The 27,845-nt window shown below is 44.4% G+C and overlaps 1 protein-coding gene across 2 annotated transcripts in view; it reads left to right on the top strand.

The window, feature by feature from the left end:
- KSR2 (kinase suppressor of ras 2) overlaps positions 1-27,845 on the top strand; it is a 306,003-nt gene that overhangs the window by 219,696 nt on the left and 58,462 nt on the right. For both annotated transcript variants that reach the window (XM_060249643.1, XM_060249644.1), the window contains exons 13-14: positions 4,452-4,500; positions 6,790-7,151. In XM_060249643.1, coding sequence (XP_060105626.1) covers positions 4,452-4,500; positions 6,790-7,151 — 411 coding nt within the window. The remainder of the gene's footprint in view (positions 1-4,451; positions 4,501-6,789; positions 7,152-27,845) is intronic.

Genomic DNA, 27,845 nt, shown 5'->3' with positions numbered 1-27,845 from the left:
TTTCCTCATTTTGGAGCTGTATATGCATGACATATAGCTCATTAGAGTGCACTTGGCTTTAGAAATCATATCATGTAGTTTGGCCCTAAGAGGTGCAGCAGTTATGGGTGAGTTTGGCATGGATCCAGGTGCTTCAGCCCAACTGTTTTATGGTGGCTAATTTCATATCACAATGGATCAAACAGATTAAACTTTGCCACGAAGCATTTCACAGACATTATCTTCTTTCAGACCTTGCCAACAACCCTGTAAGGTAGTTAGTGTTACCACCTCTGCATTGCAGATGAAGGGGGGAGAGCAAAGACTGGCCTGCTTAAGGCAGAAATGATGGCAGAGGTGAGAGTCAAACTGGAAGATTTACTGATCCATAGAAGAAGACCGTAGATTTATACCTTGCCCTTCCCTATGAATCAGAGTCTCAGAGCAGCTTGCAATCACATTTATCTTCTTCCCCCACAACTGACACCCTGTGATTTGGGTGGGGCTGAGAGGGCTCTCACAGCAGTTGCCTTTTCAAGGACAACCTCTGCCAGAGCTATGGCTGACCCAAGGCCATTCCAGCAGCTGCAAGTGGAAGAGTGGGGAATCAAACCTGGTTCCCCCAGATAAGAGTCCACACACTTAACCACTACACCAAACTGGCTCTCTGTGTCTCAGCCACTCTGCTTTACCAGCTTGCTGCCTTTTTGCATTGACTCCTCCATGTGTGCCATTATAAGAAATGAGAGTTCTAGGCTGGTATGGGTTGGAATTCTTCTGCTTCCAGTATGTGTGTGTGTGTGGGGGGGGGGAACATCCCAAGTCATGTGACTCAAGAGGTCCATCTACATGTAGACCCATTCTGCTGTTTCTCTGTGCCATGGTATTTGACAATATGTTGACCTCAACCAGCCTCTCTGATACACAACTTGAAGAGAGGAGGACCGAGCAAACAAATAATATTATGTGGGCATCCTCTTGTGAGCACTTGGATGCTTGCTGCAATCTCTGGCTACAAGGCCCCAGGAGGTTAGCTGGTAATCAATGAAGCAGAAGTGAAAAATTGAATCTGCAACTGCATATATTCCACTCCAGTTAGGGGCTAATAGTGCCTGTTTTCAAGGAAAGATAAGATTCAAAAACCTCGGTAGATTGAACGGAATCCCAAGGGTGAGACCATGGCTGTGGCATGTTAGTCAAGATGCCCGAAACAGAGTTTGTCTGTCTCTATAATCTGGATTCAGGTTTATCCCTATCTCTGCAGCTTAAAGCTTTATATTTAATTTATAGCCTATCCATAGGAACTTGTTTAGGACTCGCTGAGGCTTGATAGCCACCAGAGGCACAATGATTTGGTAGAATACCATTTCAGTTTGCACACGAGGGAGCCAGCAGTGAGATAAAATATGCAGAAGGCTTAGAAGAAGCACTGTATAAGTAGTACATGTTGTTTTGTTTGTAGAGGTAGCCATGTTATTTAAAGTAGCCATTCATTAAGGAGGGCAAAAGCTCTGCAGGGATCTATCATGTTTCTATCCTGTGCTTCCTCCGGACTCTGCCTTGAATCATGATAGTATCTTGTACTTCTCCCAAGGAGTTTGGATTGGCACCTTCGAATATAGTGCTCTCTCTTTAGTTTCTCAGCCTTTTAACTTTCATCAAATGTTGGCAACATTCTGAAGCCTCTGTGAGGTCCCAAATTTTCCGTCCACCCCCCTTTTAAGCAGAAAGCTCAGATTCCATAGGATAACACCTGAACATTTCTGTAGCAAACCTGTGGATGCATGGAACAGCTGTTTCTTTGATTATATTAAAAGAAGCCCTTCTGAACCAGACCAAAGGTCCACTTAGTCCAGCCTCCTGTTCTCCAAGTTGGCTAGCCAGATGCTTCTGGGAATCCCAAAATGAGACCCTGAGGACATCTTGGAGGTCCCATGGATGACAGCCATGGATAAGGCTTCAGCTCCATGGATTTACTGAATCCGCTTTTAAAGTCCTTTGAGCCAGGGGACATCATGACATTTTGCGATAGTGATTTATGTATGTGAATTATTGGATTGTGTGAAGGAGTGCTTCTTTTTGTTCATCCTGAATCTTCTGCCCATCAATTTTCCTGAATGATTTCTCTGTTCTGAAGAGAGAAGAAGAAGGAAAAAAAAGGCGGGGGGGGGGACTCTCTGTCCACTTTCTGATAATTTTCTAAACCTCTGTCATGCTCCTTTCCTACCTTTTAGTTGTCTCTTTTCTAATTTAAAAAGCCTCAAACATTTTCTCCTCTTTCTTCTAAGGGAAAGTGCTCTGGTTCTGTGATCCAGAGATGGCTATGAAAAAATGAGCATTGCATTAGATAGAAGGAAGGGCAGGCAGTCATGCGAGCCCTGCAGGATACTGCACATTAAACACAAGCTCTGTACTAATACCCACAACATTATCTCCAGCTGGAAATGTTAGGTTCCAGCATCTCTTCACATTCTGTTGTGATCAGGAAACAAAATGGATCTATGAGCTGCATAAAGGGTTATGGCTACACAGATAGGATGGCGTTACTTCTCAACATCTGGGGTCACTGTGGGACATAACCCCAGTCCCAAAAGTGTCTGTGAGTTTAATTTTTCACTTACATGCACACACACAAGTGCACATACATAAGATTCCCATGGCACTCACATATGGGGGAAAGGGTGCATTTAGTCTTTGGAGGGTATAATATGTTTCTATGCAGAGACAAATTACAGTCCTTCAAGGAAGCTTCATCAGCCCTGCCTTTGATGGCAAGTGGGGCTGGGGAGACACTCCTATGTTGAGGGCAAAACCAACTCTCCTGGCAGTGAGAGACTTGGCAAGGCCTTACAGACATGGATCTCTCAGGTAGATAGCCATGTGACTCTGCATGCTGAGTTCACAATAACATATTGCAGCCCTTGAAGGATCACTGTCAACAGTATCAACATTTTTTATTTATATCCCGCCCTCCCCGCCGGAGCATTGTCCCCGCAGGTATTGTCCTTACCTTTACAATGTATTCAAGGATTATACTGGCAGAGGTTCTCGGGGGCAAAGGGGGGCTCTGTGTAGTACAAATTGCATTCTGCAGATATTGCCTTTTCATTATAAAAGCCCTTCCGCCACACAGATCGCTCTTACCTGCCATAATGAAAGGCATTTTCCTACTAACTAAATAAATCATGTGTGAATCTGTGAATCCCCTGTGCAGTTACGTAGGTTAAATAGCTGTTTTGCTTCCAATGGAAACCTTCATTGTGCACCTACCATATGTCAGAAACCCACAGATGTTGAGCGATGATGATATATGCAGGAACAGGTATTTGGACTGGATTGTCATCAAGCGCATTCATAAGAAAAGTGAATGTATTTATATTTTTCCACTGGGCTCCAAATATATTGTTGCTGTTCAGCACAATTATCTGTGTTGTGTTTGGTTTGCTTTATAAAATGGGGTCATTCTTTCTGGCCCTGAAATCTTTTGTTTTGTAAGTTATAAGCCTTTTAGGAATGACTTGTTGGATTATTGAAGAGCAAAGAGAAGGAATAGTTTGGTATCATTCTTTTTGTTCTATTTTAAAACTGCAACCATTCATTATTTTGAAGTTAAGCAATTTCCTAAGGTTGTACCTAAGTCCTCTTTCTGGAAAGCTTTCTTAGAGTTTGGTGACTCCTGCCATGAAGGATAAATAACAACAGAATGAGAAACCTGGGCTTGGATTCAAATAGCCCATAAATACCAGTGGATAGAGCTGAATGAACAACCGTATTAATAACTGGTTGCAGAATAGGTTCAGGTGGGTAGCTGTGTTGGTCTGAAGCAGCAGAAAAATTGAAACAAAGTTTGAGACCAGTGGCACCTTTAAGACCAGCAAAGTTTTATTCAAAGTATAAGCTTTTGCATGTCTTATGCCTTGAATAAAACTTTGTCAGTCTTAAAGGTACCATTGGACTTAATTTTGTTCTGGTTGCGCAATGACAGTCTAAAAAGCAATAATAAATAAATTGTCTTGCAGTATATAAAGCATCTCCATTTGGGTTGCATGGAGACAATTCTTACTTGCCAGAGGTGATGAAGTGGCTCCCAGTGCCACCCTAAATATCTAAGTCTACTGAAGTCATTATGCTGAGAAGTGGATGTGCTTCTGCTTAGGATAAAAACATGAACATCTGAAGCTGCCTTATACTGAATCAGACCCTTGGTCCATCAAAGTCAGTATTGTCTTCTCAGACTGGCAGCGGCTCTCCAGGGTCTCAAGCTGAGGCTTTTCACACCTATTTGCCTGAACCCTTTTTTGGAGATGACAGGGATTGAACCTGGGACCTTCTGCTTACCAAGCAGATGCTCTACCACTGAGCCACCGTCCCTCCCCCATGTCTTGAAGGGGGACTGTGTATTAGGGCATAAATAGCATTGTTTATGGCTTTCAGGTCTTGAATAATTTTCAGTGTTTTGTTTTTCTTTAAAGCCTGGAAGGAAATCCATTACTTCAAATTGAAGTGGAGCCAACCTCTGAGGTAAGGTGCACACAACAATTCATTGGCTTTTAGTGAAACAAAAAGGGAAGCTGTTAAGTAGTGAACTTGGTTAAGATCCTGGCAAAGTATTATCTGGATTCTTTGGGAAATATGCCACCCTATCTTGAGAGACCTCTTGTGTTGCCCTTGCTGTGCCTGAGCATCCCTTTAGGACTCATAAATATGGGCATTAGTGGATCTGTAAGTCACTCTCTTTTTTCTGTGACCGTATTGAATTTAGAACCGGTACGCATGATTAACCTGCTCACAGCAGCTGTTTTTTCCCCGGGCCCACTGAAGCTGTCTAGTTGTGGCAAATGGGCCATCTGTTTTGTTGGTTATGAGGAGAAACTGAAATTCTGCAAGTGTCTGCAAACTTCCTCAATATGAGCACAACAGAGGGGAAAACATCAGCTTCTGTTCCAGGTTAATGAGTTAGCAGCTGCTCTAGGCAGGAGGGAAAATTGTCAGCTGGGATATATAAGAAGATGTGAACTATCTTTAAGTATTATCTTGAGTTGCATAAGAATAACCTTGTTGGATAATACCAAAGAACCACTTAATCTGGAACTCTCACTTTGATGCTGGCCAATTAGAAGCTTCAGAGAAGTTCCCCAATGGAGCATAAGTAATCATCCTACACTCTCAGCATTTGGAAATCTTCACATGAACAAATGAAAACTGCCTTTGTCCATCAGCAGTTCTCCACACTCTCAATCAGAGGTCTACTACCTGGTCTTTTTAACTGGAGATCCAAGGACTGAACCACATACCTTCTGCATGCCAAGCAGATGCTCTATCACTGAGGCCTAGCTCATCTCTAGAGATGTGAAGGCCCAGAATGCAATGGGGGAAGAGGCCATTGTTTTCAGTTTTTCTGATGGAAAAATTGAAAATTTGAGGGAGTACTGAAAGAAAACCTCCTATGAATATTTTCTTTTTTTCTTATTTCAGAATGAGTTAAATGCTTTCAAAGACAAGGTGGGCATGCTATAAACATAGACAGCCCTTAAATTCAAGATGCATTTCTGCATCTAGAAGGATACCTAATCTGATGAGGAGATCATGCAGGGCTTTCATTGTTTTTCAACTGTTGCATACTTTCTGTTGTCCTTTTGATCTGATGTGGTTGACTTTATGGTTGACTTTTTATGGTTGACCTCTCCCTCAAACCACTGTGCCACGTATACCCACAGGTTGGGTAATAAGTAGCTTATTGCTATTTCCTGCTGGAGGGCGAAAGAGATCAGAATGACAGTAGGGCAGAAATGGCTTCAAAGTCTCAGAGGAAAACTGAAAGTTCCTTTGAGAACTGAGCTCTCTCTCCAACCAGATAGCAAAAATTAAAGCACATCTGCTAAGGTAACATAGGTGCATCGGCTTGCAGTGTATTATCAAGTATTGAGTATATTTACAATTCTGCTTATAGAAAACTTTAAAAAGTTATAAAGTCCATAAATATGCCAGTGTTGCAATTGTATATGCTTAGTGAGTTATAAACAATGCATTTTATGCTACTAAAGCAGGGAAATTAGTTTAGGTTTGATAGGACAATAAGTATTGCCCATATTTCAGTTTATCCCCAATTTTCAATTTTCTTTTTAACTGAAAAAGAGACTGGGGGTGTGTGTGTGTGGATTTTAACCCATGGCTTCAAAATTTCTGGAAATTTTACATTTCTACTCCTCCCCTGCCTCTCGTCATTCTTTCCAGTGTATGGAGGCTCCACTTGTGGCTGCTACCTTGGCTAACAACCTATCCGTCATGCTTTTATCTAATCATTTAGAGACAGCTTACAAACTGTAACAATGATAAAATAATTTCCTAAGTATCTTTAACAAATATGCTGTGAGAGATCTCCAACTTTTTCTTTAACGAGAACTACATCTGTGTAAGGAAGAATATACCAAGTTACTAAAACATACACACATGTGTGCACATGCTGAATGTCAGATCAGTTGATTGAGCCTTCCAAATCTTTGAGTCTTGTGAGAACATTCTTTCTTGTGATCTTTTCCTGGGTTTTCTAGGAGCCACATGAGCTACTGTTCAGCAGCTAGTGAGCTGCTGGCAGTTCAAAAGCTACCTGTTGGAGACCACTGTATAAAAGTTAACTTGAATAGGTGTACCAGGTGGGCTTTGTGATGTTGTGTGTTTTTAACAGTGTTTGTACTTGTAAGGCATATTGAAATGTGTGTATGTGAAGTTTTTTGGGGGGGGGTTAATAGGAGAGAAAGGTTATAAAAGGTGACATGCCAGGATTATCCTGTAAATGAACCTCTTCCCCAGAATGAAGAGGCACACGAAGAAGAATCAGAAGATGATTTTGAGGAGATGAACCTCTCACTGCTTTCAGCCCGCAATTTTCCACGCAAGGCCAGCCAAACCAGCATTTTCCTGCAAGAGTGGGACATCCCTTTTGAACAATTGGAAATTGGTGAATTGATTGGCAACGGCCGCTTTGGGCAAGTGTTCCATGGCCGCTGGCACGGCGAGGTGGCCATTCGCCTCATTGACATTGAGAGGGACAATGAGGACCAGCTGAAGGCCTTCAAGCGGGAAGTGATGGCCTACCGGCAGACGCGGCATGAGAACGTGGTGCTGTTCATGGGCGCTTGCATGAGTCCTCCCCACCTTGCCATCATCACCAGGTAAGCACAAGTTTGGCTACCACCACACCCCTGATCCCACCCCATACCCTAGGCCCAGGCACTGAGTTTCATCTGAAGTTTTAATGTGTAAAGACTGGTATGGAGGCATCTTGTTACTGGGCATGACTCTGCCCTAAAATGTTAATGTGTTATTTTCACAGGCAGTGCCTGGGACCATCCTTTTGTGCTGCCATTTTTGTAAGTTAAACAGCAGCAATGGAAATAGTGTGTGGAGCATGCAGGGTCCATCCTCACAATGTTTTTTCCCTTTATACCTCCTTTGAATCATATTTCCCCTTACCAGACATTATCTTTTAGGGTGCCTTTCCCAAGGGCCATCTCTCTATCTTGATTCACATTCTGGTGTAGTAACTTCCTCCTCTTCCCACCAGCTGATGAGAAAGTAACTTGATCGGGGCAGTGTTAAGCTGATTGACAATAGAAAAAGCGAAGAGTAAACTGCATGAACACATGAAACTGTCTTAGACTGGATCAGGCTACTGCTCTATCAAGGTCACTGTTGTTTACTCAGATTAGCAGCATCTCTTTAGGATCTCATACACTTCTTTCATATTACCTACCACTTGTGCCTTTGGAGATGGTGGGGACTGAACTCACCCCTTTTTATTTTTTGTACATGCTTATATCGATATACCAATATCTTGGCTGCATTTATTAAAAAATGGTATTAAAATATTGGTATACTGCTGCAATGATAAATCAGTTAGGTTCTTACAGTTCCCAGCTTTCGTTTTTTAAAGTAAGTCTCTATCCTCTTCTCTTGCGGAGATATATGGAAGAGGGCAATCTCCCAAAATGTTCCCATGGTCCTACAATGCTTATTCTGCATCCCATTGGGGCTTCCCTTTTCCTATCTATCATACAGGTACAAATCCTCTGGGGCTCCTGAGTTTTCCAGATCCCTCTCCCTGTTTTCTAGCATTTAATCATAATTTTTTTTTGGGGGGGGGTGGATTGGGATCATTGTGTTTTTTAAAAATCTTTTGCTAGAGTTGACTTTCTTCAGGTCCCAGCTTCCACATCATTGAAAGTTCAGGCTTTGAGGGGCAGATGCAGCTCGTCTCTACGGCTCATGCAGAAGTAAATGCGCATGCATGCATGCATACATAAATAAATAAACAAATAAATATTTTGTTATTTATACCCCGCCCTCCCCGTCAAGGCAGGCTAAATGCATCCCCCCCAACCCCCCACAAAAAACTCTGGATTGTAAATCTTGCTGAATACATCTGAGTAGCAACTATTCTGTAAGTGTAATCCAATGCATTGTGAGATGATATGTTTATAGTATCCAGACAGACAGGCTTGGGGGGGTTTCAACAAGTCTGAATAAACAGTATGTTTTCAGTTATGTAAATAGACTCTTACGCCACCTTTTGCTGATCTTGTGGTCTGAATTTTAACATAATTTAGCTCATTAAATATAAAAGGTTGCTGACCTACTGCATGATGTCAACAAAAACCAAGAGAAAAAGCAGTGCCTTTCTGGTCCTTTGAGACCAGGAATGACAATCAGTAATTGGTTCAGGACAGACAAAAGAAAGTACTTTTTCACATTTTATGGAGTTCATCATTGCATAAGTTGGTGGTGGCCACTGATTGAAATGGCTTTTAAGGAGCATTAGAAAACTTTATGAAGGATAGGGTGTGTCTGAATACCAGATGCTAAGGACAGAAGGGAAGACTCTAATCTTCACTCCCTGTTTGTATAGATGAAGTAAATAGATAAAACAAACCCCGCCTTTCGCTGCAATGGCAATGTGGACCAAAAGTGGCTCGCTTCATTCTCCATCTTATCCTCACAACAACTTTTTGAGGTAGGTTAGCTTGAAAGTGTGCAGCTGGCCATGGTAACATCTTTTGAGCTCTCAGTTACATCTGGCCAGCCGCTGCTGATAACAAGATGCTGGCCCAGGTAGACTTTTAGTGTGTTCCAGCAGTGTTGTTTTTGTGTTGTCATGGTAATTGCAGTAGTGCCTCTGGACTCATGACAACATGAGGAAAAAGCAATATGGTGCTATCACGGATACTGTTTTTACCAAACTTGAAGGGCTTGCGTAGGCTCATGTGATGTTCTGTGGTGCTCCTTTCATTAACAGAGGAGGTGGAGGAATGAGTGGGAGGAGAGGAACTGTGTTGCAGCAGCAGAAACAGGCATACAAAGGTCAGAACACGCACACACAGAGAGAATATCTGGAAATATCTGAAATAAATAATTGGCCAGGCTGTATTCGGGTGTTTGTCTTTTAGAAAGGATGTGATTTAAAAGTAGGGTGGCCAACCTACAGGTGGGGTAGGGTTCTATCTAGAATAGGCTCAACCTGCCCTTTGGACAAACAGATCAACAAAAAAGAGTGCTAGGTGTCCAAAACTTTCAGATTTGTTGGTGGCAACAGTCACTACCCAGATAGAAGTAGTTTGGTGGCTCCCGGGATTGAGGGTGGCATCGCTGAGTGCAGACTTGGGTCAGCTGTGGGGGGCTTTCCAACCTGTGGGGACATGAGGGGACGGGGTTTGTGTGGTGTTGTGGTAATGTAAATATTGTGTGCTTTATTTCTGTGTTTTGATGTGGAGTATTATATGTATGTTGCTGAGGGTTAAAAAGGCAGGCCTCTGAAGTAAGAAGAAGGCTGGATGGATGGTTGACGTGTGTTGTGATTGGATGGTAGGTGTACCATAGGGGTGGAATTGATTGTTTTGTAGAGAGGTTGCTGTGTAAGAAAGTCCAGTGGGTGTGTAGGAAGAGAGTTGAATGGATAAAGAGCTTGAATGATATAATGGAGATTTATATTCTGTGTGGAAGTTATTAGCCGAAGTGGCAAGTGAGAAAATAAGCCTAAGTGGTTAGGTCTATTTAAGGAACTTTAGAGGAAGAAGAACTGAACCTATCTGAAACTGTTACACTGATGAACTTTACTGAAACTGCTACACTGTTATATTTCTGAATAAACTCTATTTACGTTTAAGAGAAAACCATTTTGTTTAGAGTAAAAGATCCCTTTTATCCTCATAGCCACCTCCACATGCTGACCATTCTTTCATTCTGCCAAATATAACAAATCTGTCATTTTCTTTAGTTCCAACTAAGAGGACAGTGGTAGTACACTTACAGAGATGTTTGGAAGATGCTTCCATCTTAGACCCATTTCAGTCCAGCTTCTGGCCGGGCCACAGGACAGAGATGGTACTGGTTGCCTTCGTGGATGATCTCTTGAGACATCTGGATTGAGGTGGCTCAGCAGTGCTACTGTTGTTAGATCTGTTGGCAGCATTTGATACAGTCAACCACCAGCTACTGTCCTGCCGCCTTGCTGACACGGGGATTCAGGGGTCTGCCCTTCGATGGCTTACCTCTTTTCTCCAAGGTCGGAGACAAAGGGTGGCCATAGGGGAACAATCATCCCAGAGGCACCCACTTGTATGTGGCATGCCTCAGGGGGCGGTTCTCTCCCCAATTTTGTTTAACATCTATATGCACCCCCTTGCCCAGATTGTCCGGAGATACAGGCTGGGTTGTCACCAGTATGTGGATGACACCCAACCCTATCTATTGATGGGTAGCCGGTTCAGCTGCACCCTGGAAGACCTGGACCTGGCATTGCAAGCCATAGTGAAATGGCTCAGGCAGAGTAGTCTGAAATAGAATCCAGCGAAGACAGAGGTCCTGTGCCTAAGTCACAGCGGCCTGGGTAGGGAGATCCCTCTGCTGGCCTTTGATGGGATGCCATTAGCACCAGCTTCAAAGGTCAAGAGCCTAGGGGTGCTCCTGGAGCCTTCACTGACAATGGAGGCCCAGGTAGCAGCCACTGCCAAATCTGCATTTTACCATCTAAGGCAGATAAGGCAGTTGGTTCCGTACCTAGAGTTCAACAACTTGGCAACAGTGATTCATGCGATGGTCACCTCAAGAATACACTACTGCAATACCCTCTAAATGGAGCTGCCCCTGACTCAAATTCGGAGGCTGCAACTGGTGCAAAACACGTCAGCCAGGTTGTTAATGGAGCTACCTGTACGGGAGCACATTCAACCTGCGCTGGAAACGTTACACTGGCTGCCTGTGATGTTCTGGATTTGTTTCAAGGTACTAGTTATAACCTTTAAAGCCCTATATGGCCTGGGACCTGTCTATCTTGGGAGCCGCCTTTCCCCATATGTACCCATTGAGCACTACGTTTGGGGTCCCAAAATCTTAAGATCACCGGACCGAAAGAAGCTCGATTATCCAGAGCCAGAACATTCTTGGCAATACCCCTCCCCCTCTGTGGAATGCCCTCCCCAAAGTCATCAGGGCCCTGTGGGACCTGCCACAGTTCCACAGGGCCTGTAAGACTGAATTGTTTAAACATGCCTTCAACAGTTAAGGGGAGGTGGCTATTATTCCACAGCACCAGCAATCTCACCGAATTGAAAGAACTGAAACCAGAAACATTGGAATAATCAGAATTTTAGTGTGCATCGTGGACATAATGATCGTAAAATTTATGGAAATGATTTTACTGTATATCTTGTTTTAAAAATTTATGTTTGTTTTTAACTGTTGTGAGTCTCTCTGAGCCCGTTAGGGGAGGGCCGGATATAAATTTGATAAAATAAATAAATAAGGTAAATAAAGAATTCTATGGCAAGAAGTTTTGATGGTAGTGAAAATAAGTAGGGAACGTTAGGGAAGGCAAGGAGGCAGCATAAAACACATCACTTCAGAACACTAAAGAGAGAGAGAGCCAGTTTGGTGTAGTGGTCAAATGTGCGGACTCTTATCTGGGAGAAGATAAGAGTCCCCATTCCTCCACTTGCACCTGCTGGAATGGCCTTGGGTTAGCCATAGCTTTCGCAGAGGTTGTTCTTGAAAGGGCAGCTGCTGTGAGAGCCCTCTCCAGCCCCACTCACCTCACAGGGTGTCTGTTGTGGGGGGAGAAGATAAGGGAGATTGTAAGCCGCTCTGAGTCTCTGATTCAGAGAGAAGGGCGGGATATAAATCTGCAATTCTCATTCTTCTTCTTCTTAAAGAGAAGTGCCTTTAAAGGTGTTACATATAAGAGGATCTCAGAAAGAACAAATATGTTACAGGTTGTGAGTCCATTCCTTCATAATGTGCATTTAAGGTCACACAAGAGGAGGCAGTTTATTCTGCTTTATGCAGATGATGCTGTGGTCCTGTCTCGAACTAGGGTTGGCCCACAAAGGGCCTTGCAGTCTTTCTCCAACAATTGCTTGACAATCAACTTTTTGAAATCGAAAACCTTAGTTTTCACCAAGACTAAGAAATGGAACTCATCTCAGTGGTCAATTAACAGGTCCAATATTGAGCAAGTTAAGACTTTTTCCTTTTCCTGTTTTCAGCAGATCTCTCCTGGACTCTCCAACTCTCCAACAGCACTTAATAGAGCAAAACCATGCACAAATGCTATAAATAGGTTTTCCTACAATAGGGGAGCGGTACATTCTTGGAGCGGTGCAAGTTTTTAATCTGAAAGTAGCCCCCATTATTCTTTATGGCTCAGCTATTTGAATTAAAGCTATCTCTGATAATATCGACCAACCTTTAGCACAATTTCTTAGGAAAATATTGAATATCCCCTGTTGTGTGTCTAATGTTGTATTGCAGACAGAATTTAAACCACTATCCTTGGAAGCAAGAGTGTGGCTGTATGCCTTTAAACTGAGATTAAAACTGCTCTGTGCTGAAGATGGTCTGTTAGACACTCTAAATCGGGATACCCCAAAAATTTCCTTGGAAAGCCGTGGATGAGAAACTGATGATAGTTGGAATGACAATGAATGATATTTTTGAGATGGGCAATTCCAGAGCATTTTCTCTGGGTAAAAAAATGTGTCCTAGAAATTGACCATAGCAGCTTGATTCTGAAATCATGAAGTTTGTTCAACCCTATCTTTTCTAAAATTAATACCCCCCATATGTACTATCTTAACATCCCATGATATTTCCTCTTTACAAAACTGAATATTATACCTACAATGGTTTTACAGGGCAGATTTTTGAATAGGTCCTATTCTGACAGAAGTTGCCCTTGTGGCCTTAATAGGATCGATACATCCTTTTATGCCCTGCTCAGATTTAGATCTTTTTAATATATATATAAAAGAGATCATTATTATAAGCCTATAATTAACCAACTGTCCCCTTATTCTCCAGAAACCCTGGCTCTGCCGATAAGGATCCTAAATTCACCTTAGCGATTGCAAAATATGTCTCAGTCCATTTAACCTTTGCACCCAAAAAAAGAAGGAATAAATGTTTTCAGCTGTTCAAGATTTACGAATCAGTGAGCTTCTAAGGGAGTAAAAAGAAAAGGGAAAGGGGAGGCAATCCTTGAGATTCTACCCCAGCAGCTCCCAGTGTCAGATCTCTTCATTAACTTTAGCACATTAAAAACATCTCTAGTAACCCAAAAACAGGTTTATGTCTGGGGTTGTAAAAGTAACTTTTAAAAAGTCAGGTTGCTCTTCCAGATTTATCTCCTGGGAGCTTCTTGCCATGTTCAAAACGATAGCATCTCTCTCTCTCTCTACCCGAAGTGTAAACAACTTTCCATCTAGGTCCCTGCAATTGCGTTGATTAAACAATCATAAAAGGAAGTGTAGTGTTTAAACACCGAATCGCTTTGATGAAATATTAAACGCCATCATTTTCCTTGAGCTTGTTAAACTGGCCCTCCAGTAATATGGAAGCTGCCCTATATCCCGTTCCTCTAACTTCCCATCCTCTTCATGTCACTAATGATGCTCCTCTTTCTACAAAGTTGTCAGCCTCCAGCAGCTGGTTTCAGGGAAGCCGGGCTTAATTAAGACTTGTTAGTTTCAGGTACGTCTCACTATTGCCCGTTTAATTATGGCGATGCTGAAGGAGTACCATGAGACTCAAGCTTGTTTCTTCTTGGTGACTTATCAAGACTACCAAAGATGAAAAGTGACTTTTCTGTGTTCTTCCCTCATGGCAAGGAAAACATGTTTTAATGACATGGAAATCATTTTATTTGATACACCCTACATTAGTGAGGGGGAAGACTTTTGCTGCAGCAGCCCCATAAACATCTCCTGGAAACGACTTCAATAACATCTGCTCCTACATCTTTGGCTAATTGCATTGGTAACTTTTGTTGGAGTTGGTATCGAACTTGTGGGTACAAGGCTGAGGTTTTCTCTGGGGTTTTCATGAAGCAGAAATTCTGAGGGAACTAGAATGTAAACTCATGGACATTCAATTAAATTGCTGAGCGGTCGGGCTAGGAAGTACTTCTTCATCCAAAGAGTGATTAACACATGGAATTCACTGCCACAGAAGGTGGTGATGGCTGCCAGCATAGACAGTTTCAAGAGGGGATTGGATAAACATATGGAGCAGAGGTCCATCAGTAGCTATTAGCCACAGCGTATTGATGGAACTCTCTGTCTGGGGCAAGTGATGCTTTGTATTCTTGGTGCTTGTGGGGGGCAACAGTGGGAGGGCTTCTCGTGTCCTGGCCCCACTAGTAGACCTCTTGATGGCACCTGGTTTTCTGGCCACTGTGTGACACAGAGTGTTGGACTGGATGGGCCATTGGTCTGATCCAACATGACTTCTCTTATGTTCTTAAACCGTCTTGCTTTTGTTTGCCATCCTTTTTAACAATGAGACATCGGTGCCATTTTATTTTGTGTTGGTTGTAAACAGGGTTTGCTTTGCTGACTTTGTAAGCCACCCAGTTAGGGCTTATGGGGAACTAGAGCAGTGATGTAATAACACCATGTAGCCAATTTCATTGGGCTACACAACAATACCACAACATCAAATCAGAATGAGAATGCTGCTTCCTGTCCTCATTTCTGAATGGGAAATGACACTGTTTCAGGCCTCTTCCATTTTGCCTTAGATTCACCTGCAGGATGGGAAGGCTTAGAGAAGTGGGAGCACAAAATAATATTCTTGGTTACTCAAAATGCAAGGCGACTCATATCCACCTCCCTTGGGGGGTATGAGCTTGTGACAAAAACATAGGACCCGGTAGGTAAAGGTAGTCCCCTGTGCAAGCACCGAGTCGTTACCAACCCATGGGGTGACATCAAATCACGTTTTCTAGGCATCACATCATAACGTTTTCATAACTTTTTGTTATGGGGTGGTTTGCCATTGCCTTCCCCAGTTGTCTACTCCAAGCAAGCTGGGTACTTGGAAGAATGGAAGTCAACCTTGAGTCAACCTTGAGCCGAACCCAGCTTCCGCTGGAATCGAACTCAGGTCATGAGCAGACCTTGGACTGCAGTACTGCAGCTTACCACTCAGCACCACAGGGCTCATATTGGCCCAATAAAAGGCAGCAATTCAATATTTCCCATGAAACCTCTTTGTCGTTTCCCCAACCTCCTAACTTGCTGTGATGCCCTGACCTGCGGTACTTTCTAAATTCATTCCATGTTTGTTTTTTGTTTTTTTTTGGGGGGGGGGTGTTTCAGCTGGATTGTCACCACCTTCCCTGAACATCTGTTGCGTTTTCTGCCTTACACTTTCTACCATGTTCCTCCTTTAATAGCATTTAAGGTAATGAAGCTCATAAATCATATAATAAATAGCTATTGACTTCCGTCTGTGGTGTGGATCAGGATTGATTGACCTGTGGGAATACTGCTTTCCTCAATCAATAAGGGGCCATGAAGGGGAATAAATCTTGATAGAGACTGACAAGAGAAAAAAAAAGTCAATATGCTTATTAATACATACATTAAATGAGAGCACATCTTCCTCTGGGGAGATGCCATTTCATTCTGACAGCTCGCAAGGACAGGGGGTGTGGGGGAAAGTGATTGGACTGGAGATGCCGGAAAGTTTGGCTGGCCTCACACTAAAACTTGGCGGAACTTCTTTTAACATCCTTTGGTCATGGCTGGAAAAAGTGATAAGACTTGTGGGAGACCCGCCGGAGTTGCATGCAGAGCTGGCCTTGTCACTAGGCAAACTAGGTGATTGCCTAGGGCGCTGGCCTTCTGGTGACACCGAATTGGGGCCCCCCATGTGACTCGGTGATGCTATCAGTGGGGGGGAGCAGAAGTTAGCCTTGCCAGCATAACTGAAAGAATCCTCTCTCTAGGGGGCAAATGGGCAAGAGAGGATATATGAAACCAGAGAGACACATTCAGCAGCCTTTCAGCCTAGAAAAGTGAGCAAAGCCTTTAATAGAACAGGCTGCCTGAACAACCAAGCCATGCCTTCTGGTGTTGGATTAAAGACGATGTCCAAAGAAAGAAGATGGGGTCCTTCACTCTAGTCATTAAGATTTCTGGCCTATAAGACTTGCAGGCAGTTCTACTTACATCCGTATTGGGAGGAGGGCTGCAGTGAAGAGTGGGAAGGGACAAAATCACCCTCCAGCCAGGCATTTGTGGCAGAGGGAGGAGGGAACGATTTTACTCTCTTTCATCTTCTCTATGTAACCCCATGAGTTGAGTTGCCAGCTTCAGGTTGGGAAATACCTGGAGATGTTGAGGGTGCTGTCTGAAGAGGGCAGGGTTTGGGTAGGGAGGGACTTCAGTGGGTATAATGCCATGGAGTCTATCTTCCAAAGCAGCCAGTTTCTCCAGGTGAACTGGTCTCTGACACCTGGCGATCAGGGGCAATCCCAGAACATCTCCAGCCACAACCTGGAGATTGGCAACCCTACATAAGGGTCCCACAACCCTTGGAATCAGATTTTCAAAGGGCTGTTGTAGGGAGGAGAAGGATGTGTGATCCTTGCTTGATCCAACCCAAATCCTTGAACGTCTTGTCCACATCTGGAGTTCCCTGTATGGGTCCACCCCTGTTTGGGATCTTCCTTGGCAACCCCAGGCCAGAGCTACGGAGGATAACACTCCCCTCATCCATCACTTTCATTTTGGCAATCCTGTGGTCATAAAGGTAAAAGCTGTGGGGAAAGCATACCCATTTTACAACTTCATTCTCTCTTTTTCTCTTTGGCTCCTTTGCCGAGGGCAGTTTTTAATCAAAAGGGTTTGTCTGTTCAAATGAAAGAGGTTTCCTTCCACCCTCACAACTTTTCCATTGCTGCCTCCCAGAGTTCAAAAGCCCATCAGAACACAGAGCAGAGAATACATTACGAGCCTTCAAGGGCAAGGAAGGGATCAAACTGCTTTTCGAATTGCCAGGCCTGGCCAAGCCAATTACAAATGCCATCTTTTCAAAGGAAAGCAAAATGGCAGAAGGGTGTTTTGCCTTGCCTTGTTTTCCACCCTGGGTGGGAGGAGATAAGCTAAGGTGGCTGTAACTTGTTGCCTCTGTGTTTTTTTTTTTTTCTCAAGTGAAACGGGGAGGACCACTCACCTCCAGCAGCCGCTCGTAATAGAAGAGGCACCTTCTATCAAAATGCATTGGATTTGCTTCTCCTAAATAGATTGTCTCTATGAAAGGGACTGTGGCCACTTGGTGCAGAAAACCAATCTCTCCCTGCTTCTTGCCTGCTCTTCCAGTTGGAAAACATTATTGTACTTATCTTGCACGCCAGCTGTTGAGGGCTCCGGTCAAGAAAATTCCACTGTTTTATCCATCACGGTTGCACTTTTCACTAAGTAGAGCTAAGCAAAGTGGGGAGATAGAAATGGAAGGACAGGAAGACTTAATCATTTTGAAGCTGTCATATTTCTGTACTCCAATTTCCCTGCAAAGGCACCTCAATAGGAAAAAAAAACCCAACAATCAGAAAGCATGCAAGGGTAACTATCCTTCCTTCATGCCTTGACTCAGACATACATATCTCTGTCTCTCATGGCTGGAAATACTTGCTTTGAACTTTAACGCAGTTGGGATTTTGTTGCTTGGGGCCCATCAGGCTGAAGCTGGCCTGTTAGATCAGGGATGGCCAAACTCTGGCTTGGGGGTCACCTATTGCTGTTTCACACATATTGTGTGGTTCTCAAAGCCCCTAACACCCATCAGCTGGCTTGGAGAAGGCATTTCTCTCTTTAAATCACTTCTCCAAGCCAAGCCAGACAGCGGATTGGAAAATGCATTGAAAGTTAAAGTTGCTTTCTTTCTAACTCTCCTCCCTCCTCCATCTATTTGTCTGCCTGCCCTCCTTCCCTCTTTCCTTCCTTCTATGCTTCCCAATCCCCAGGTCCCAGGAGGAATCCCCTGGTTTTACAGGCTTCCCCCCTCCCCCAGCCAGCTGGCCGGCGGGGGAACCTCCACCCCCACAGCCATTATGCACCTCCAGGAACGATTCCCATAGGGAATGATGGAGAATTGATCCGCGGGTGTCAAGGGCTCTGGGGGGGCTGTTTTTTCAGGTAGAGGTGCCAAATTTTCCGTATAGCATCTAGTGCCTCTCCCCAAAATACCTCGCAAGTTTTAAAAAGATTGGACCAGGGGGTCCAATTCTATGAGCCCCAAAAGAAGGTGCCCCTATCCTTCATTATTTTCTATGGGAGGAAGGCATTCTAAAAGGTGTGCTGTCCCTTTAAATGTGATGGCCAGAACTTCCTTGGAGTTCAATTATGCTTGTCACACCCTTGCTCCTGGCTCCACCCCCAAAGTCTCCTGGCTCCACCCCCAAAGTCCCCAGATATTTCTTGAATTGGACTTGGCAACCCTACTTCCTTCCTTTAAGCAAGTTTAGATTATAGTGGCCTAACTTTACTCTTCTGGGTTCTAGTAGAATCTGCAGCATCCACTGGAGTGTATTTAATTCACAACAAAAAGGGTGTATATCCAGGGCCTTGTTTATTTGCTCCTCCCTTCCTCAGTTCATCCTTACAACTACACTATGATGTAGTTTAGGTACTTAGAAGCCCCCTTCTACCCCCCTCCAATAATCTGGCACTAAAATCATTGATGACTGCTCTGACACCCTGCAAGGCAGCTTCATATGTTTATATGATCACTTTTACCAAGCATTTTGACATATATTTGTACCTGATGTTTATTAACAGGTAGTCTAGCCACTCTGCATACAAGTAATCATGCTCCAAGACAGTTTGGTATCTGTGCGAGCTCAGTAACAGGTGGGGCAAGAGGAAGAAAACCCTCCGAAAGTTAAGTGGCATATTTGCAGTTGCTGTCCAAACCTATGTAGCCTAAATCCTTTCAGTTAGCTTAAAGGAGGACTTTATTCCAATATGAACAAAATGTTCATTTTTAGATACCGTATATACTCGAGTATAAGTCGACCCGAATATAAGCCGAGGCTTCTAATTTTACCCCAAAATCTGGGAAAACTTATTGACTCGAGTATAAGCCGAGGGTGGGAAATGCAGCAGTTACTATTCCTGTGGCAGGTAAGGCCACAATGCTGCTTGCAATGAAAGATGAGGAGAATGGTGGTGCAGAACACAAATCAACAATACCAAGGCAGAAGTCATTTCTGGTCAGACTGAAAACACCAGTCCCAGCACGACCCCTCCCCCTTCACTGAGGAGAGGAGAGCAGGGGGCAGCTTTAGCTGTCCTTGGAATTCCGGGGATGCGGGCGGAATAGTGACTCGAGTATAAGCCGAGGAGGGGGTTTTTCTGCCCAAAATTTGGGCAGAAAAACTAGGCTTATACTCGAGTATATAGGGTAATCATTTATTTGGTAGAGATCCTGCCCTTGCCAGGAGAACTACATAATCCCACTTAGTGGAAAGGCTGTGGCTCAGTGGTAGAGCATCTGCTTGACATGCAGAGATCCTCCGGCATCTCCATTTAAGAGGATCAGATTGTGGGTGAGGTGAAAGACCTCTGTCTGAAGCCTTGGAGAGCTGCTTCCAGCCTGAGTAGACAATACTGATCCTGATGGACCAATGATCTGATTCAATAACAGGCCGCTTCAGGCAGGGGTGGAATTCTAGCAGGAGCTCCTTTGCATATTAGGTCACACACCTGTGATGTAGCCAATCCTCCAAGAGCTTACAAGACTCTTTTTTGTAAGCTCTTGGAGGATTGGCTACATCAGAGGGGTGTGGCCTAATATGCAAAGAAGCTCCTGCTGGAATTCCACCCCTGAAAGCCATTCATCTGACTTGGAGTAGGGAGTTGCAGGCTTACGTTCAAAATTTAAAATACAGGTGTTTTGTGGAACCTTCCCAAACATTCCAATTATTTTCTGAGGCTCTGCTCCATCTGAAACAGAACCTTCTCACTGGCAGCACCAGTGTTGCAGAACTGCCCTCTCAAAGGTATTCATCTAATATTATTGGAGATAATTGGTTTGTTTTGTTAAACCTGTTAAACTTATTGTGGGTACTTAAATAGTTGGTGTTTTTGGTCTGGCTGAGTCAATTGTATGCTGGTGTGATGATTCTCAAATTGTATATTGTATGATTCTATACTGCCATAAGTTGCTTTAGGGACCCGTTAGGTCGAGAAGGCTGGTCATGAATATTTCAAATAAATAAATAATTGAAGTTTCCCTTCCTAAAGTATTAATAGCATTGTTACATGGCTCCTCGCTTCCTCGAGCAGTGAGAAATACCAAGGGGCAAGGGCTGCTGGGCTTTCTTTGTACATCGTAGGCTTTTGTGGTATGCTTTGTAACCTTTGCTTTACTTACAAATATACAAGCAGAGCTTAAATGGAAACACTTTCACTGTGATAAGCAGCCAGGAATGCCTGCATCTGATTCTCAGGGAGCAACTTGTGCTGTTCCAAGGCTGCATCCCATATCCCAGATAAATCCAGTTAGAAACTCCCACCTTTTGGTCTCTGTCTCCTGTTCCTCTCTCCTCCCTTTAGAAAACTATCACCTTCTCCACACTCTGATGGGTTGCTCTTTCGAAATGAGAGAGGGGGGGATCTCCTCTGATTAATCCACACCTATTTTAAAAAATCAGCTAACCACCTGACCTATTAGCACTGATTCACACATTACGAAGTCCTTTTAGCTGCCAGACATGTTTTGATCAGATGTGTACTGGAGGTCCCTCACTGGGAATGTAATTCTCAGGCTCGTACAGGCTCAGTTTGGACCAAAACAGCCCTCCCTCATTCCATCTTCCCAACTCAATGGCTTTGCTTGCCCTGTTGAAGAAATGTAAGTGTAGCTATCACTATACCCAACAAGGGCCAAATAGCTGTTCCCTGGGGCCCTCAGGTCAGGAAAATAGCATTGAAGGGGCCTTGAAGCCACTTCTCCCCATAAACTGTAGTTTTGATCTGAATCAGGCCTCTGTGGGTCTGGGAATTAAACCCCTCATAGTAATTGTGATGACTACATGTTGTGTGTGAATTGGACCTTAGTCAGCCAGCAGCTTAACAACTGGGAAGAGACCTGATCGTCTTGAAGTATATTCCTGTATGGCAGAACATGTGATAAGAGTCCCATGAAGTATCCTGTCAGATTGGGAACTGGGAGACCCAGATTCAAATCCCCAGTTTGCCATAGAAGTTACCTGGGTAACATGGAGTCAGCTGTACACTCTCAGCCTAATCCACCTCACAATGTTGTTAGGATGACAGCAATGGAGGAGTAGAACAAAGTTAGAGTCCAGTGGCACCTTTAAGACCAACAAAGTTGTGTTCAAGGTATGGGCTTTTGTGTGCATGCACACTTCCTCAGATACATAGAAATGGAAGTTAACAGTTCATATAGAGAGAGACAGATGCCTCTACACAGGTGAACAGCAAATTAGCACCAACTTAATGAAAATGTTTTGACATATGCAAAGAGATGGAGGAGCACTGTGTTTGTTATCCTGAACCCGTGGTATGAAGTGTGAGTTTAAAATGGATTGACGGGTAAGACAGTTTTTGTTTTCCCTCTGATTTTTATCCCATTGCTGCTGGTTTCCAGAAGTCCATCTCATTTTCCCCAAGCCTCTTTGAACACAGATTAAAGTGGATTGCCACACATGGACAATTAAAAAGAGTTCTGACTCTTTACAAGAAAAAGGCAAACAAATCTCTCTCCTTTAAAAAGTGCAACATTGTGATCTCTTTGCCCCCAATTGGAAGCCGTCATAAGAGCCATTCCTTCAGCTTTCTGCCCTTGCTCCTGCACAAATCAAGGTTGGCTTTATTCGTTTTTTCTGCTGCCTTCAGCTCAGGTAGACGAAAGGACTTTTTCCCCCTCCCCAAAGCAATTTGGGATTGTGCTTGCTTGGCTGAGCAACATTCAGATTCATTTGGAATCCCCAAAGCCTCTGTAACAGGCCATTCCCCAGTAAGTGGGGTGTTTTGCAGATTGCTATAAGCATCTATAAAACGAGGTATATATTTCAATAAATTCTAGAAGGTTGTTGATAGTCCTTGAGTCCTTCAGAAGCAGGAGCGCTATTAGGAAAGTAATGTTGTTTGCTCCAGAGTGCAGGCTTTCTTAGCAAGTGTTTGAGTTGAAGGGAACTGAGTATTGGGGATGAGAATGAGGGACCCGAGTTCAAGGAGGGGTCATGGCCCAGGAGGAAGCCCTTGTTCCTTCCTCTAACTCTGACAACACAGGAAGGTGCCTGATGCTAAATCAGACAAAATTGGCCCATCTAAATTGCTATTTTCTAGATGAAAATGTTTCCCATCCCTCTTCTCCTTGAGATTCTTTAACTGGATATGCCTGGGATTGGACCCAGGACCTTGGCTCCAATATAATGCCCCCCCTCCTTTTGTCAGCTCATGGCTAGTCCTCAATAATCAGGTGGCCTCTTGCTGCGATTCAGAAAAGGTTTATTGATAGACACATTGCAGCAGGTATGACTCTTTGTGTCAGATTTGGCTACAACCTGGGGAGCCAGATCTATATACCCTCTCCAGGGCTGTTACAAGCCTGCCAAAATTTAGAGCAAAAAGCCTGCATAAAGCAACAGTAACAGTTTCTCATCCAGCCCCTCATTGCATGCTAACAGGTGCCATGTCCTTGGACTCCAGACGTGAGCTTCCCTACCAGGGTAGAGTGAGTACTTCATGTATTACAGATAAAAGAAAAGGCAAGCAGGCAAAGCAGCACAGTGTATACTCCCCCAACCTTCTAGGGTTGCCAAGTCCAATTCCAGAAATATCTGGGGACTTTGGGGGTGGAGCCAGGAGACTTTGGGGGTGGAGCCAGGAGACACTGGGGTGGAGCTAGGGGGAGGGGGGGAAACGGCACCAAGGACTCCAACCTGTTTTTACTGCCACTAACAAAGCCTTTGGCTCACCACCACTTGATTCACTGGGGAGACCTTGGGGGCAGGTCCGGTTCTCTCAGCCAGACCATCAATCTTGCAGGGTCGCTGTGTCAAATCCGGGGAAAGGAGCGGAGCAAGCATTTACCCGGGCCTGATATACTGTCAGGGCTAGCGGTGTTGTTTTTCTCCCAACAAGGGATCTTTGGAGCCAGAAAGGACGCGCCTTGTGCCCGTCCTTACCTTCACCGAAGCCTTCTTGACATGTCCCGGCGCCTGCAGCGCGCTGGGGAACCCCTGCTGGTAGTTGAAGAAGTTGACGGCCATCTGGGCGGCCCTCTGGACCGGCGGGCTGGAGGCAGTCAATGTCCCACGGCGACTCAACAGCGGGTCCTTCCACACCAGCTGGGGCCGTTCAGCCAGCAAGCCCCGAGCCGCCAGCAAGAGCATGAGCAGCGCTGCCAGCACTGGCAGGGGGAACCCGCTGGAGAGGGCTCGCAGCGGCTGCATCCTTTCTTCCCGCGCAAAAGCGGGCAAGAGCGGGCTTTTCGGCGCGAGGCAGCAGGCGAGCCGAGGGACTGAGTGAGCCGCGGCTGGTGCAGGCGCCCGCCCAAATACAAAGAGGCCGGGGCTGTCCCCCGGCTGCCCGGCCCTCGCTCACTCCCTTCTCCGGAGGAGCAGCTATGGTGAGCGGAGGGTGCTCCTTGGCGCCGTTTCCCCCCCTCCCCCCGCTTCCGTTTTTTGGGGGAGCGGGGGAAGAGGCTGGAAATCCTTGGGCCCCCTGCCAGGGCGGGAGGGTTGGGAAGCCTACAACCTTCCCATTACAGTTACAGAGAACGTAGGAACATAGCCTCCAAGGAAATATATGGCAAGGCCCCTTGATACTCTTACCAAGCCATGTTCCCTCTAAGCTGAGTTAGTGTGAGCTAGCTCTCCGTTTTTTAGCCTCTGACTTACACATGTTTGTCTTAGCTCAGGAAAAATGGCCCCAGAGCAAACTAATTTATGCAATAGCTCCCAACTTTAATGCCAGTAGCTCACAAAGTAGAATTTTTGCTCACAAAACTCCACAGCTTAGAGGGAGTATTGTTACCCAGAGAGGGAATCTAAATTTTAGAGCGAAGTGTTTACTTCTCTAGGCAAATGTTGCTCTTCCAGAATAGATGTCCCACCCCCAAAATGGCCTCATTTTGTTGCCAGAGCTGCCAGCTCCAGTTTGCGAAATTCCTGGAGATCTGGGGGTGGAGACTGGGGGAATGGAGGGGACCTCAGTGGGGTATAATTCCATGGAGTCCAGCCTCCAAAGTGGCCATTTTCTCCAGGGGCATGGCTCTATGTTGTCTGGAGATCAGTTAGCATTCTGGAAGATCTCCAGGTCCCACCTGGGGGTTGGCACCCTTACATCCATGCTAAAATTGGGTGCAGCCCTAAATAACATTGGGATGTGAGAAGTTTTAGGGGTGACCTATGTTGGATCCCTTTTGGAGAATGGTGCATGGGAGAACTTACTGCATTTTCTTAGCATTTGCTTTTCTTTTCTTTTTTTGACCAATGTTCCACTGGTGAAGGCAGTGCTGCCCTGCTTTGGATCCCAGAGAGGAGGAGAGATCTTGCATCTTCATAATGCTTCAGCCAGCTCTCAGCAGTGTCTGTCTGCTTCTCTCTTTATTTTCCCCAGCATTTTAACAGCTGTTTCTTCACAGAGATACACAGCTGCTCCTCCCTTCAGCCAAGAGGACTGGTCACTTCTTCCAAGCCCTGACATCTCCTTGGAGAAAACCATTTTCTAATAGTTAAGGCCCACTGAAGAGAGATCTACAGCTGTGGAGGGGAGGACTCCCATTCCTTTTGTTATAGAGTCTGGCTCCCCCAAAGGAATGCCACATCAAGCTAACCCCAAGGGATGAGCATTGCCCACTCTAAGTTAGGAAATACCTGGAGATTTTGGGGACGGAGCCTGAGGAGGGCAGAGTTTGGGAGAGGAAGGATTTAAATGGCGCATAATGCCATAGAGTCCACTTTCCAAAGCAGCCATTTTCTCCATGTGAACTAATCACTGTCACCTGGAGATCAGTTGTAATCCCAGGAGATCTCCAGCCACCACCTGGAGGCTGGCAACCTTACAAGCACAACTGTAAATTCACAACGGTATCTTAAAGTGCTGGTGTTGGATTTGGGCAGCTGCTGCCTAGCTGTCTTGCTAAGAGTGAAATGTGTCTCTCAAAATCATTTGCAAATTTGACAAACATTTTTGTCCTATCTTGGTATACCCGTGGATTAGACATGCCGTATTCAGGGGCCAGCTAAGCGGCGAAGAGAGCAGATGAGCGCTCCTTGTCGATTATGGAAGGGCTGTTTATGGAGGAGTGCATTGCGCAGGTGCTTCTAATTGGCACATTTAATGGTGGCAAGACTCTATGCAGAGGGCTTGTCTGATAAGGTGGAGTTTCACGTGGGTTGCCGAGGCTGGGGGTTAAGGTTAACAGATGCAAATATCCATTGATAAAGCAGAGCGTGTCGGAGTAAATGATATGAATTATGAACTACTCTGGGAGTGAATGAGGCAGCAGTATCTTACAAAGGGAAATGTATTTTATGTGCACAGATAGGCCTCTTAACCTTGAGAATCTTTGGAGTCCTGAATCAATACCCCAACGCAGCATGTTTCTGTGGGAAGCAGAGGCGTTTTTGTATACAATCCTTGCCTCCTTTGAGGTCTCTTCTTTGACACTTTCAGCATTAAAGAAACCGGAAGACAGAATCCAGTTAAGATAGACCTTGAAAAGATCCTGCAGGTGGGTTCTCAATAGCCTCAGGTGCTGTGTGGGAACCGCAAATAAGGCGATGGTTATGTATGAGGCTCTTTCCTCTTTTGCAGCTCTAGCCTATACCACCTCCGCTTCACAACCGGTTGCTCATCAGCCAATGAAGAGCACTTGAAAAAAAGAGATGACTCTGCAGGGTTCTTGTCTCTTGACTTCACTTAGGGGCCAACAAACTTTGGAGGTGGTGATTGCAACCTTGGAGATGTGGAATAGTATACTATAGCCTGATTTCATCAGATATCGGAAGCTAAGCTGGGTCAGTACTTGAATGGGAGACCACCTTTTTAGAGGGAAGGAATGGCAAACCACCTCTGCTTGATCACTTACTTTGAAATCCTATAGTGTGAAACCAGAGAGCTCACGGGTATGAGTAAGGTACATAGGAGAACACGCAGTGAGAGCTTTAACTAATGTATATTGAAAACAATATTTTAAATCACAATGTTTCCACATTAATTTGGAATGATTTCACAGTCCATTTTACAATATACAATGTTTTTCTTCGTTTGTAGGACTTCCTGAAGTCCAGTTCACCATTGCAGGTGTGATTGTCGTTCCCAAACTGGTGTGGCTGCAACTGGACTGCGGTTTCTGTCCACTTTCAGAGAATCCTTTTTCAGGCAGCTCACCAAGGGATACAGTTTCACTTTGGCTCTGCTCTGCTTATCTCCAGGGATCAAGCATGGCTCCACATTTCTCTTTGTCCTTAGCTTTCTTTGAAAGGGCCCTTCATTGCTTTGCATGCTTAGGTATGTTTCAAAGCTTTCCTGATGCTATGATCTGCACAGGCATCATGTACTGTTGTAGTCCACTCTACAAAAGACAACATAACTAGATTATTTGATGCATTGCAGAGCATGCTTTTTTTATGTTTCCCGTAGAAGGTTGAATAATAAGTGCTGTCAAGTCACAGCCAGCATATGGCAAACCCTCGCGGGGGCGAGGGGGCGGGGTGTTCAAAGCAAGAGACAAATAAACAGAGGTGGTTTGCCATTGTCTTCCTTGGAGGTCTCCTGAGTACTAACCATGGCTGACCCTGCATAGCCAGCTTTCTGATGAGTTTGGGCTTGTCTCGGCTATCTGAATTCCTAGAAAGCTGACTGGGTGTCCCGTCTTCTGCCTCATTATTGTTCCTGTGAGTGCCATAAATTGGTGTTCCACTCTGCTTGAATTTTGGCTTAACTTGCAGAATTACTACTACAGCAATTTTTATTATTTTGGAAATGACACATATGTAGTATGTCATAATTTTGGTTTGTCTTCCCCCCTTCCCGCTTTGATTTACATGAACGCATATGCCTACAGATTAAAAGACCACATAAAACGAACATGTCGGTGATTGCATCATGAATTTTTGTGCATGTTTTAATCATGTGCATTGTGATGGAATCTGTGATGGAAAGGGAGGACACTAAATGATAACAAAGGCAAAGGGCTTTTACATGCCCATTGATCTAAAGCAGGTGTGACAAAGATTGACAGATCACTAGTTCATTGTTACTACTCCAGAAAAACCAGGTAATCCAGAACCCTGAAACTGAGGGGGAAAGGTGACAAAAATTCTGTTAGAACACAGTGAGATGAAACCACGTAAAAATATATATTTCTTCCCGCATTGTCCCAAGTTATGCTACAGGCTGGATCTGAAGCTGGTGATGGCACTTTTCCCAGGGCCCCTTCTGAAATTCTTTGCATGACAGAAAGCTTAACTTAACCCAGCAAAATTTCTTTTCTTTTTTTTTAAAGTCCGGTTTAAAATTCTGTCTGGAAATGTTTGTATCCCATTTCTTCAG

Source organism: Heteronotia binoei, chromosome 11, assembly GCF_032191835.1.
Source record: "Heteronotia binoei isolate CCM8104 ecotype False Entrance Well chromosome 11, APGP_CSIRO_Hbin_v1, whole genome shotgun sequence".
Lineage (NCBI taxonomy): Eukaryota > Metazoa > Chordata > Lepidosauria > Squamata > Gekkonidae > Heteronotia > Heteronotia binoei.
The sequence above is the reverse complement of the archived record's forward strand: the minus strand, read 5'-3'. Positions and strand labels throughout refer to the sequence as shown.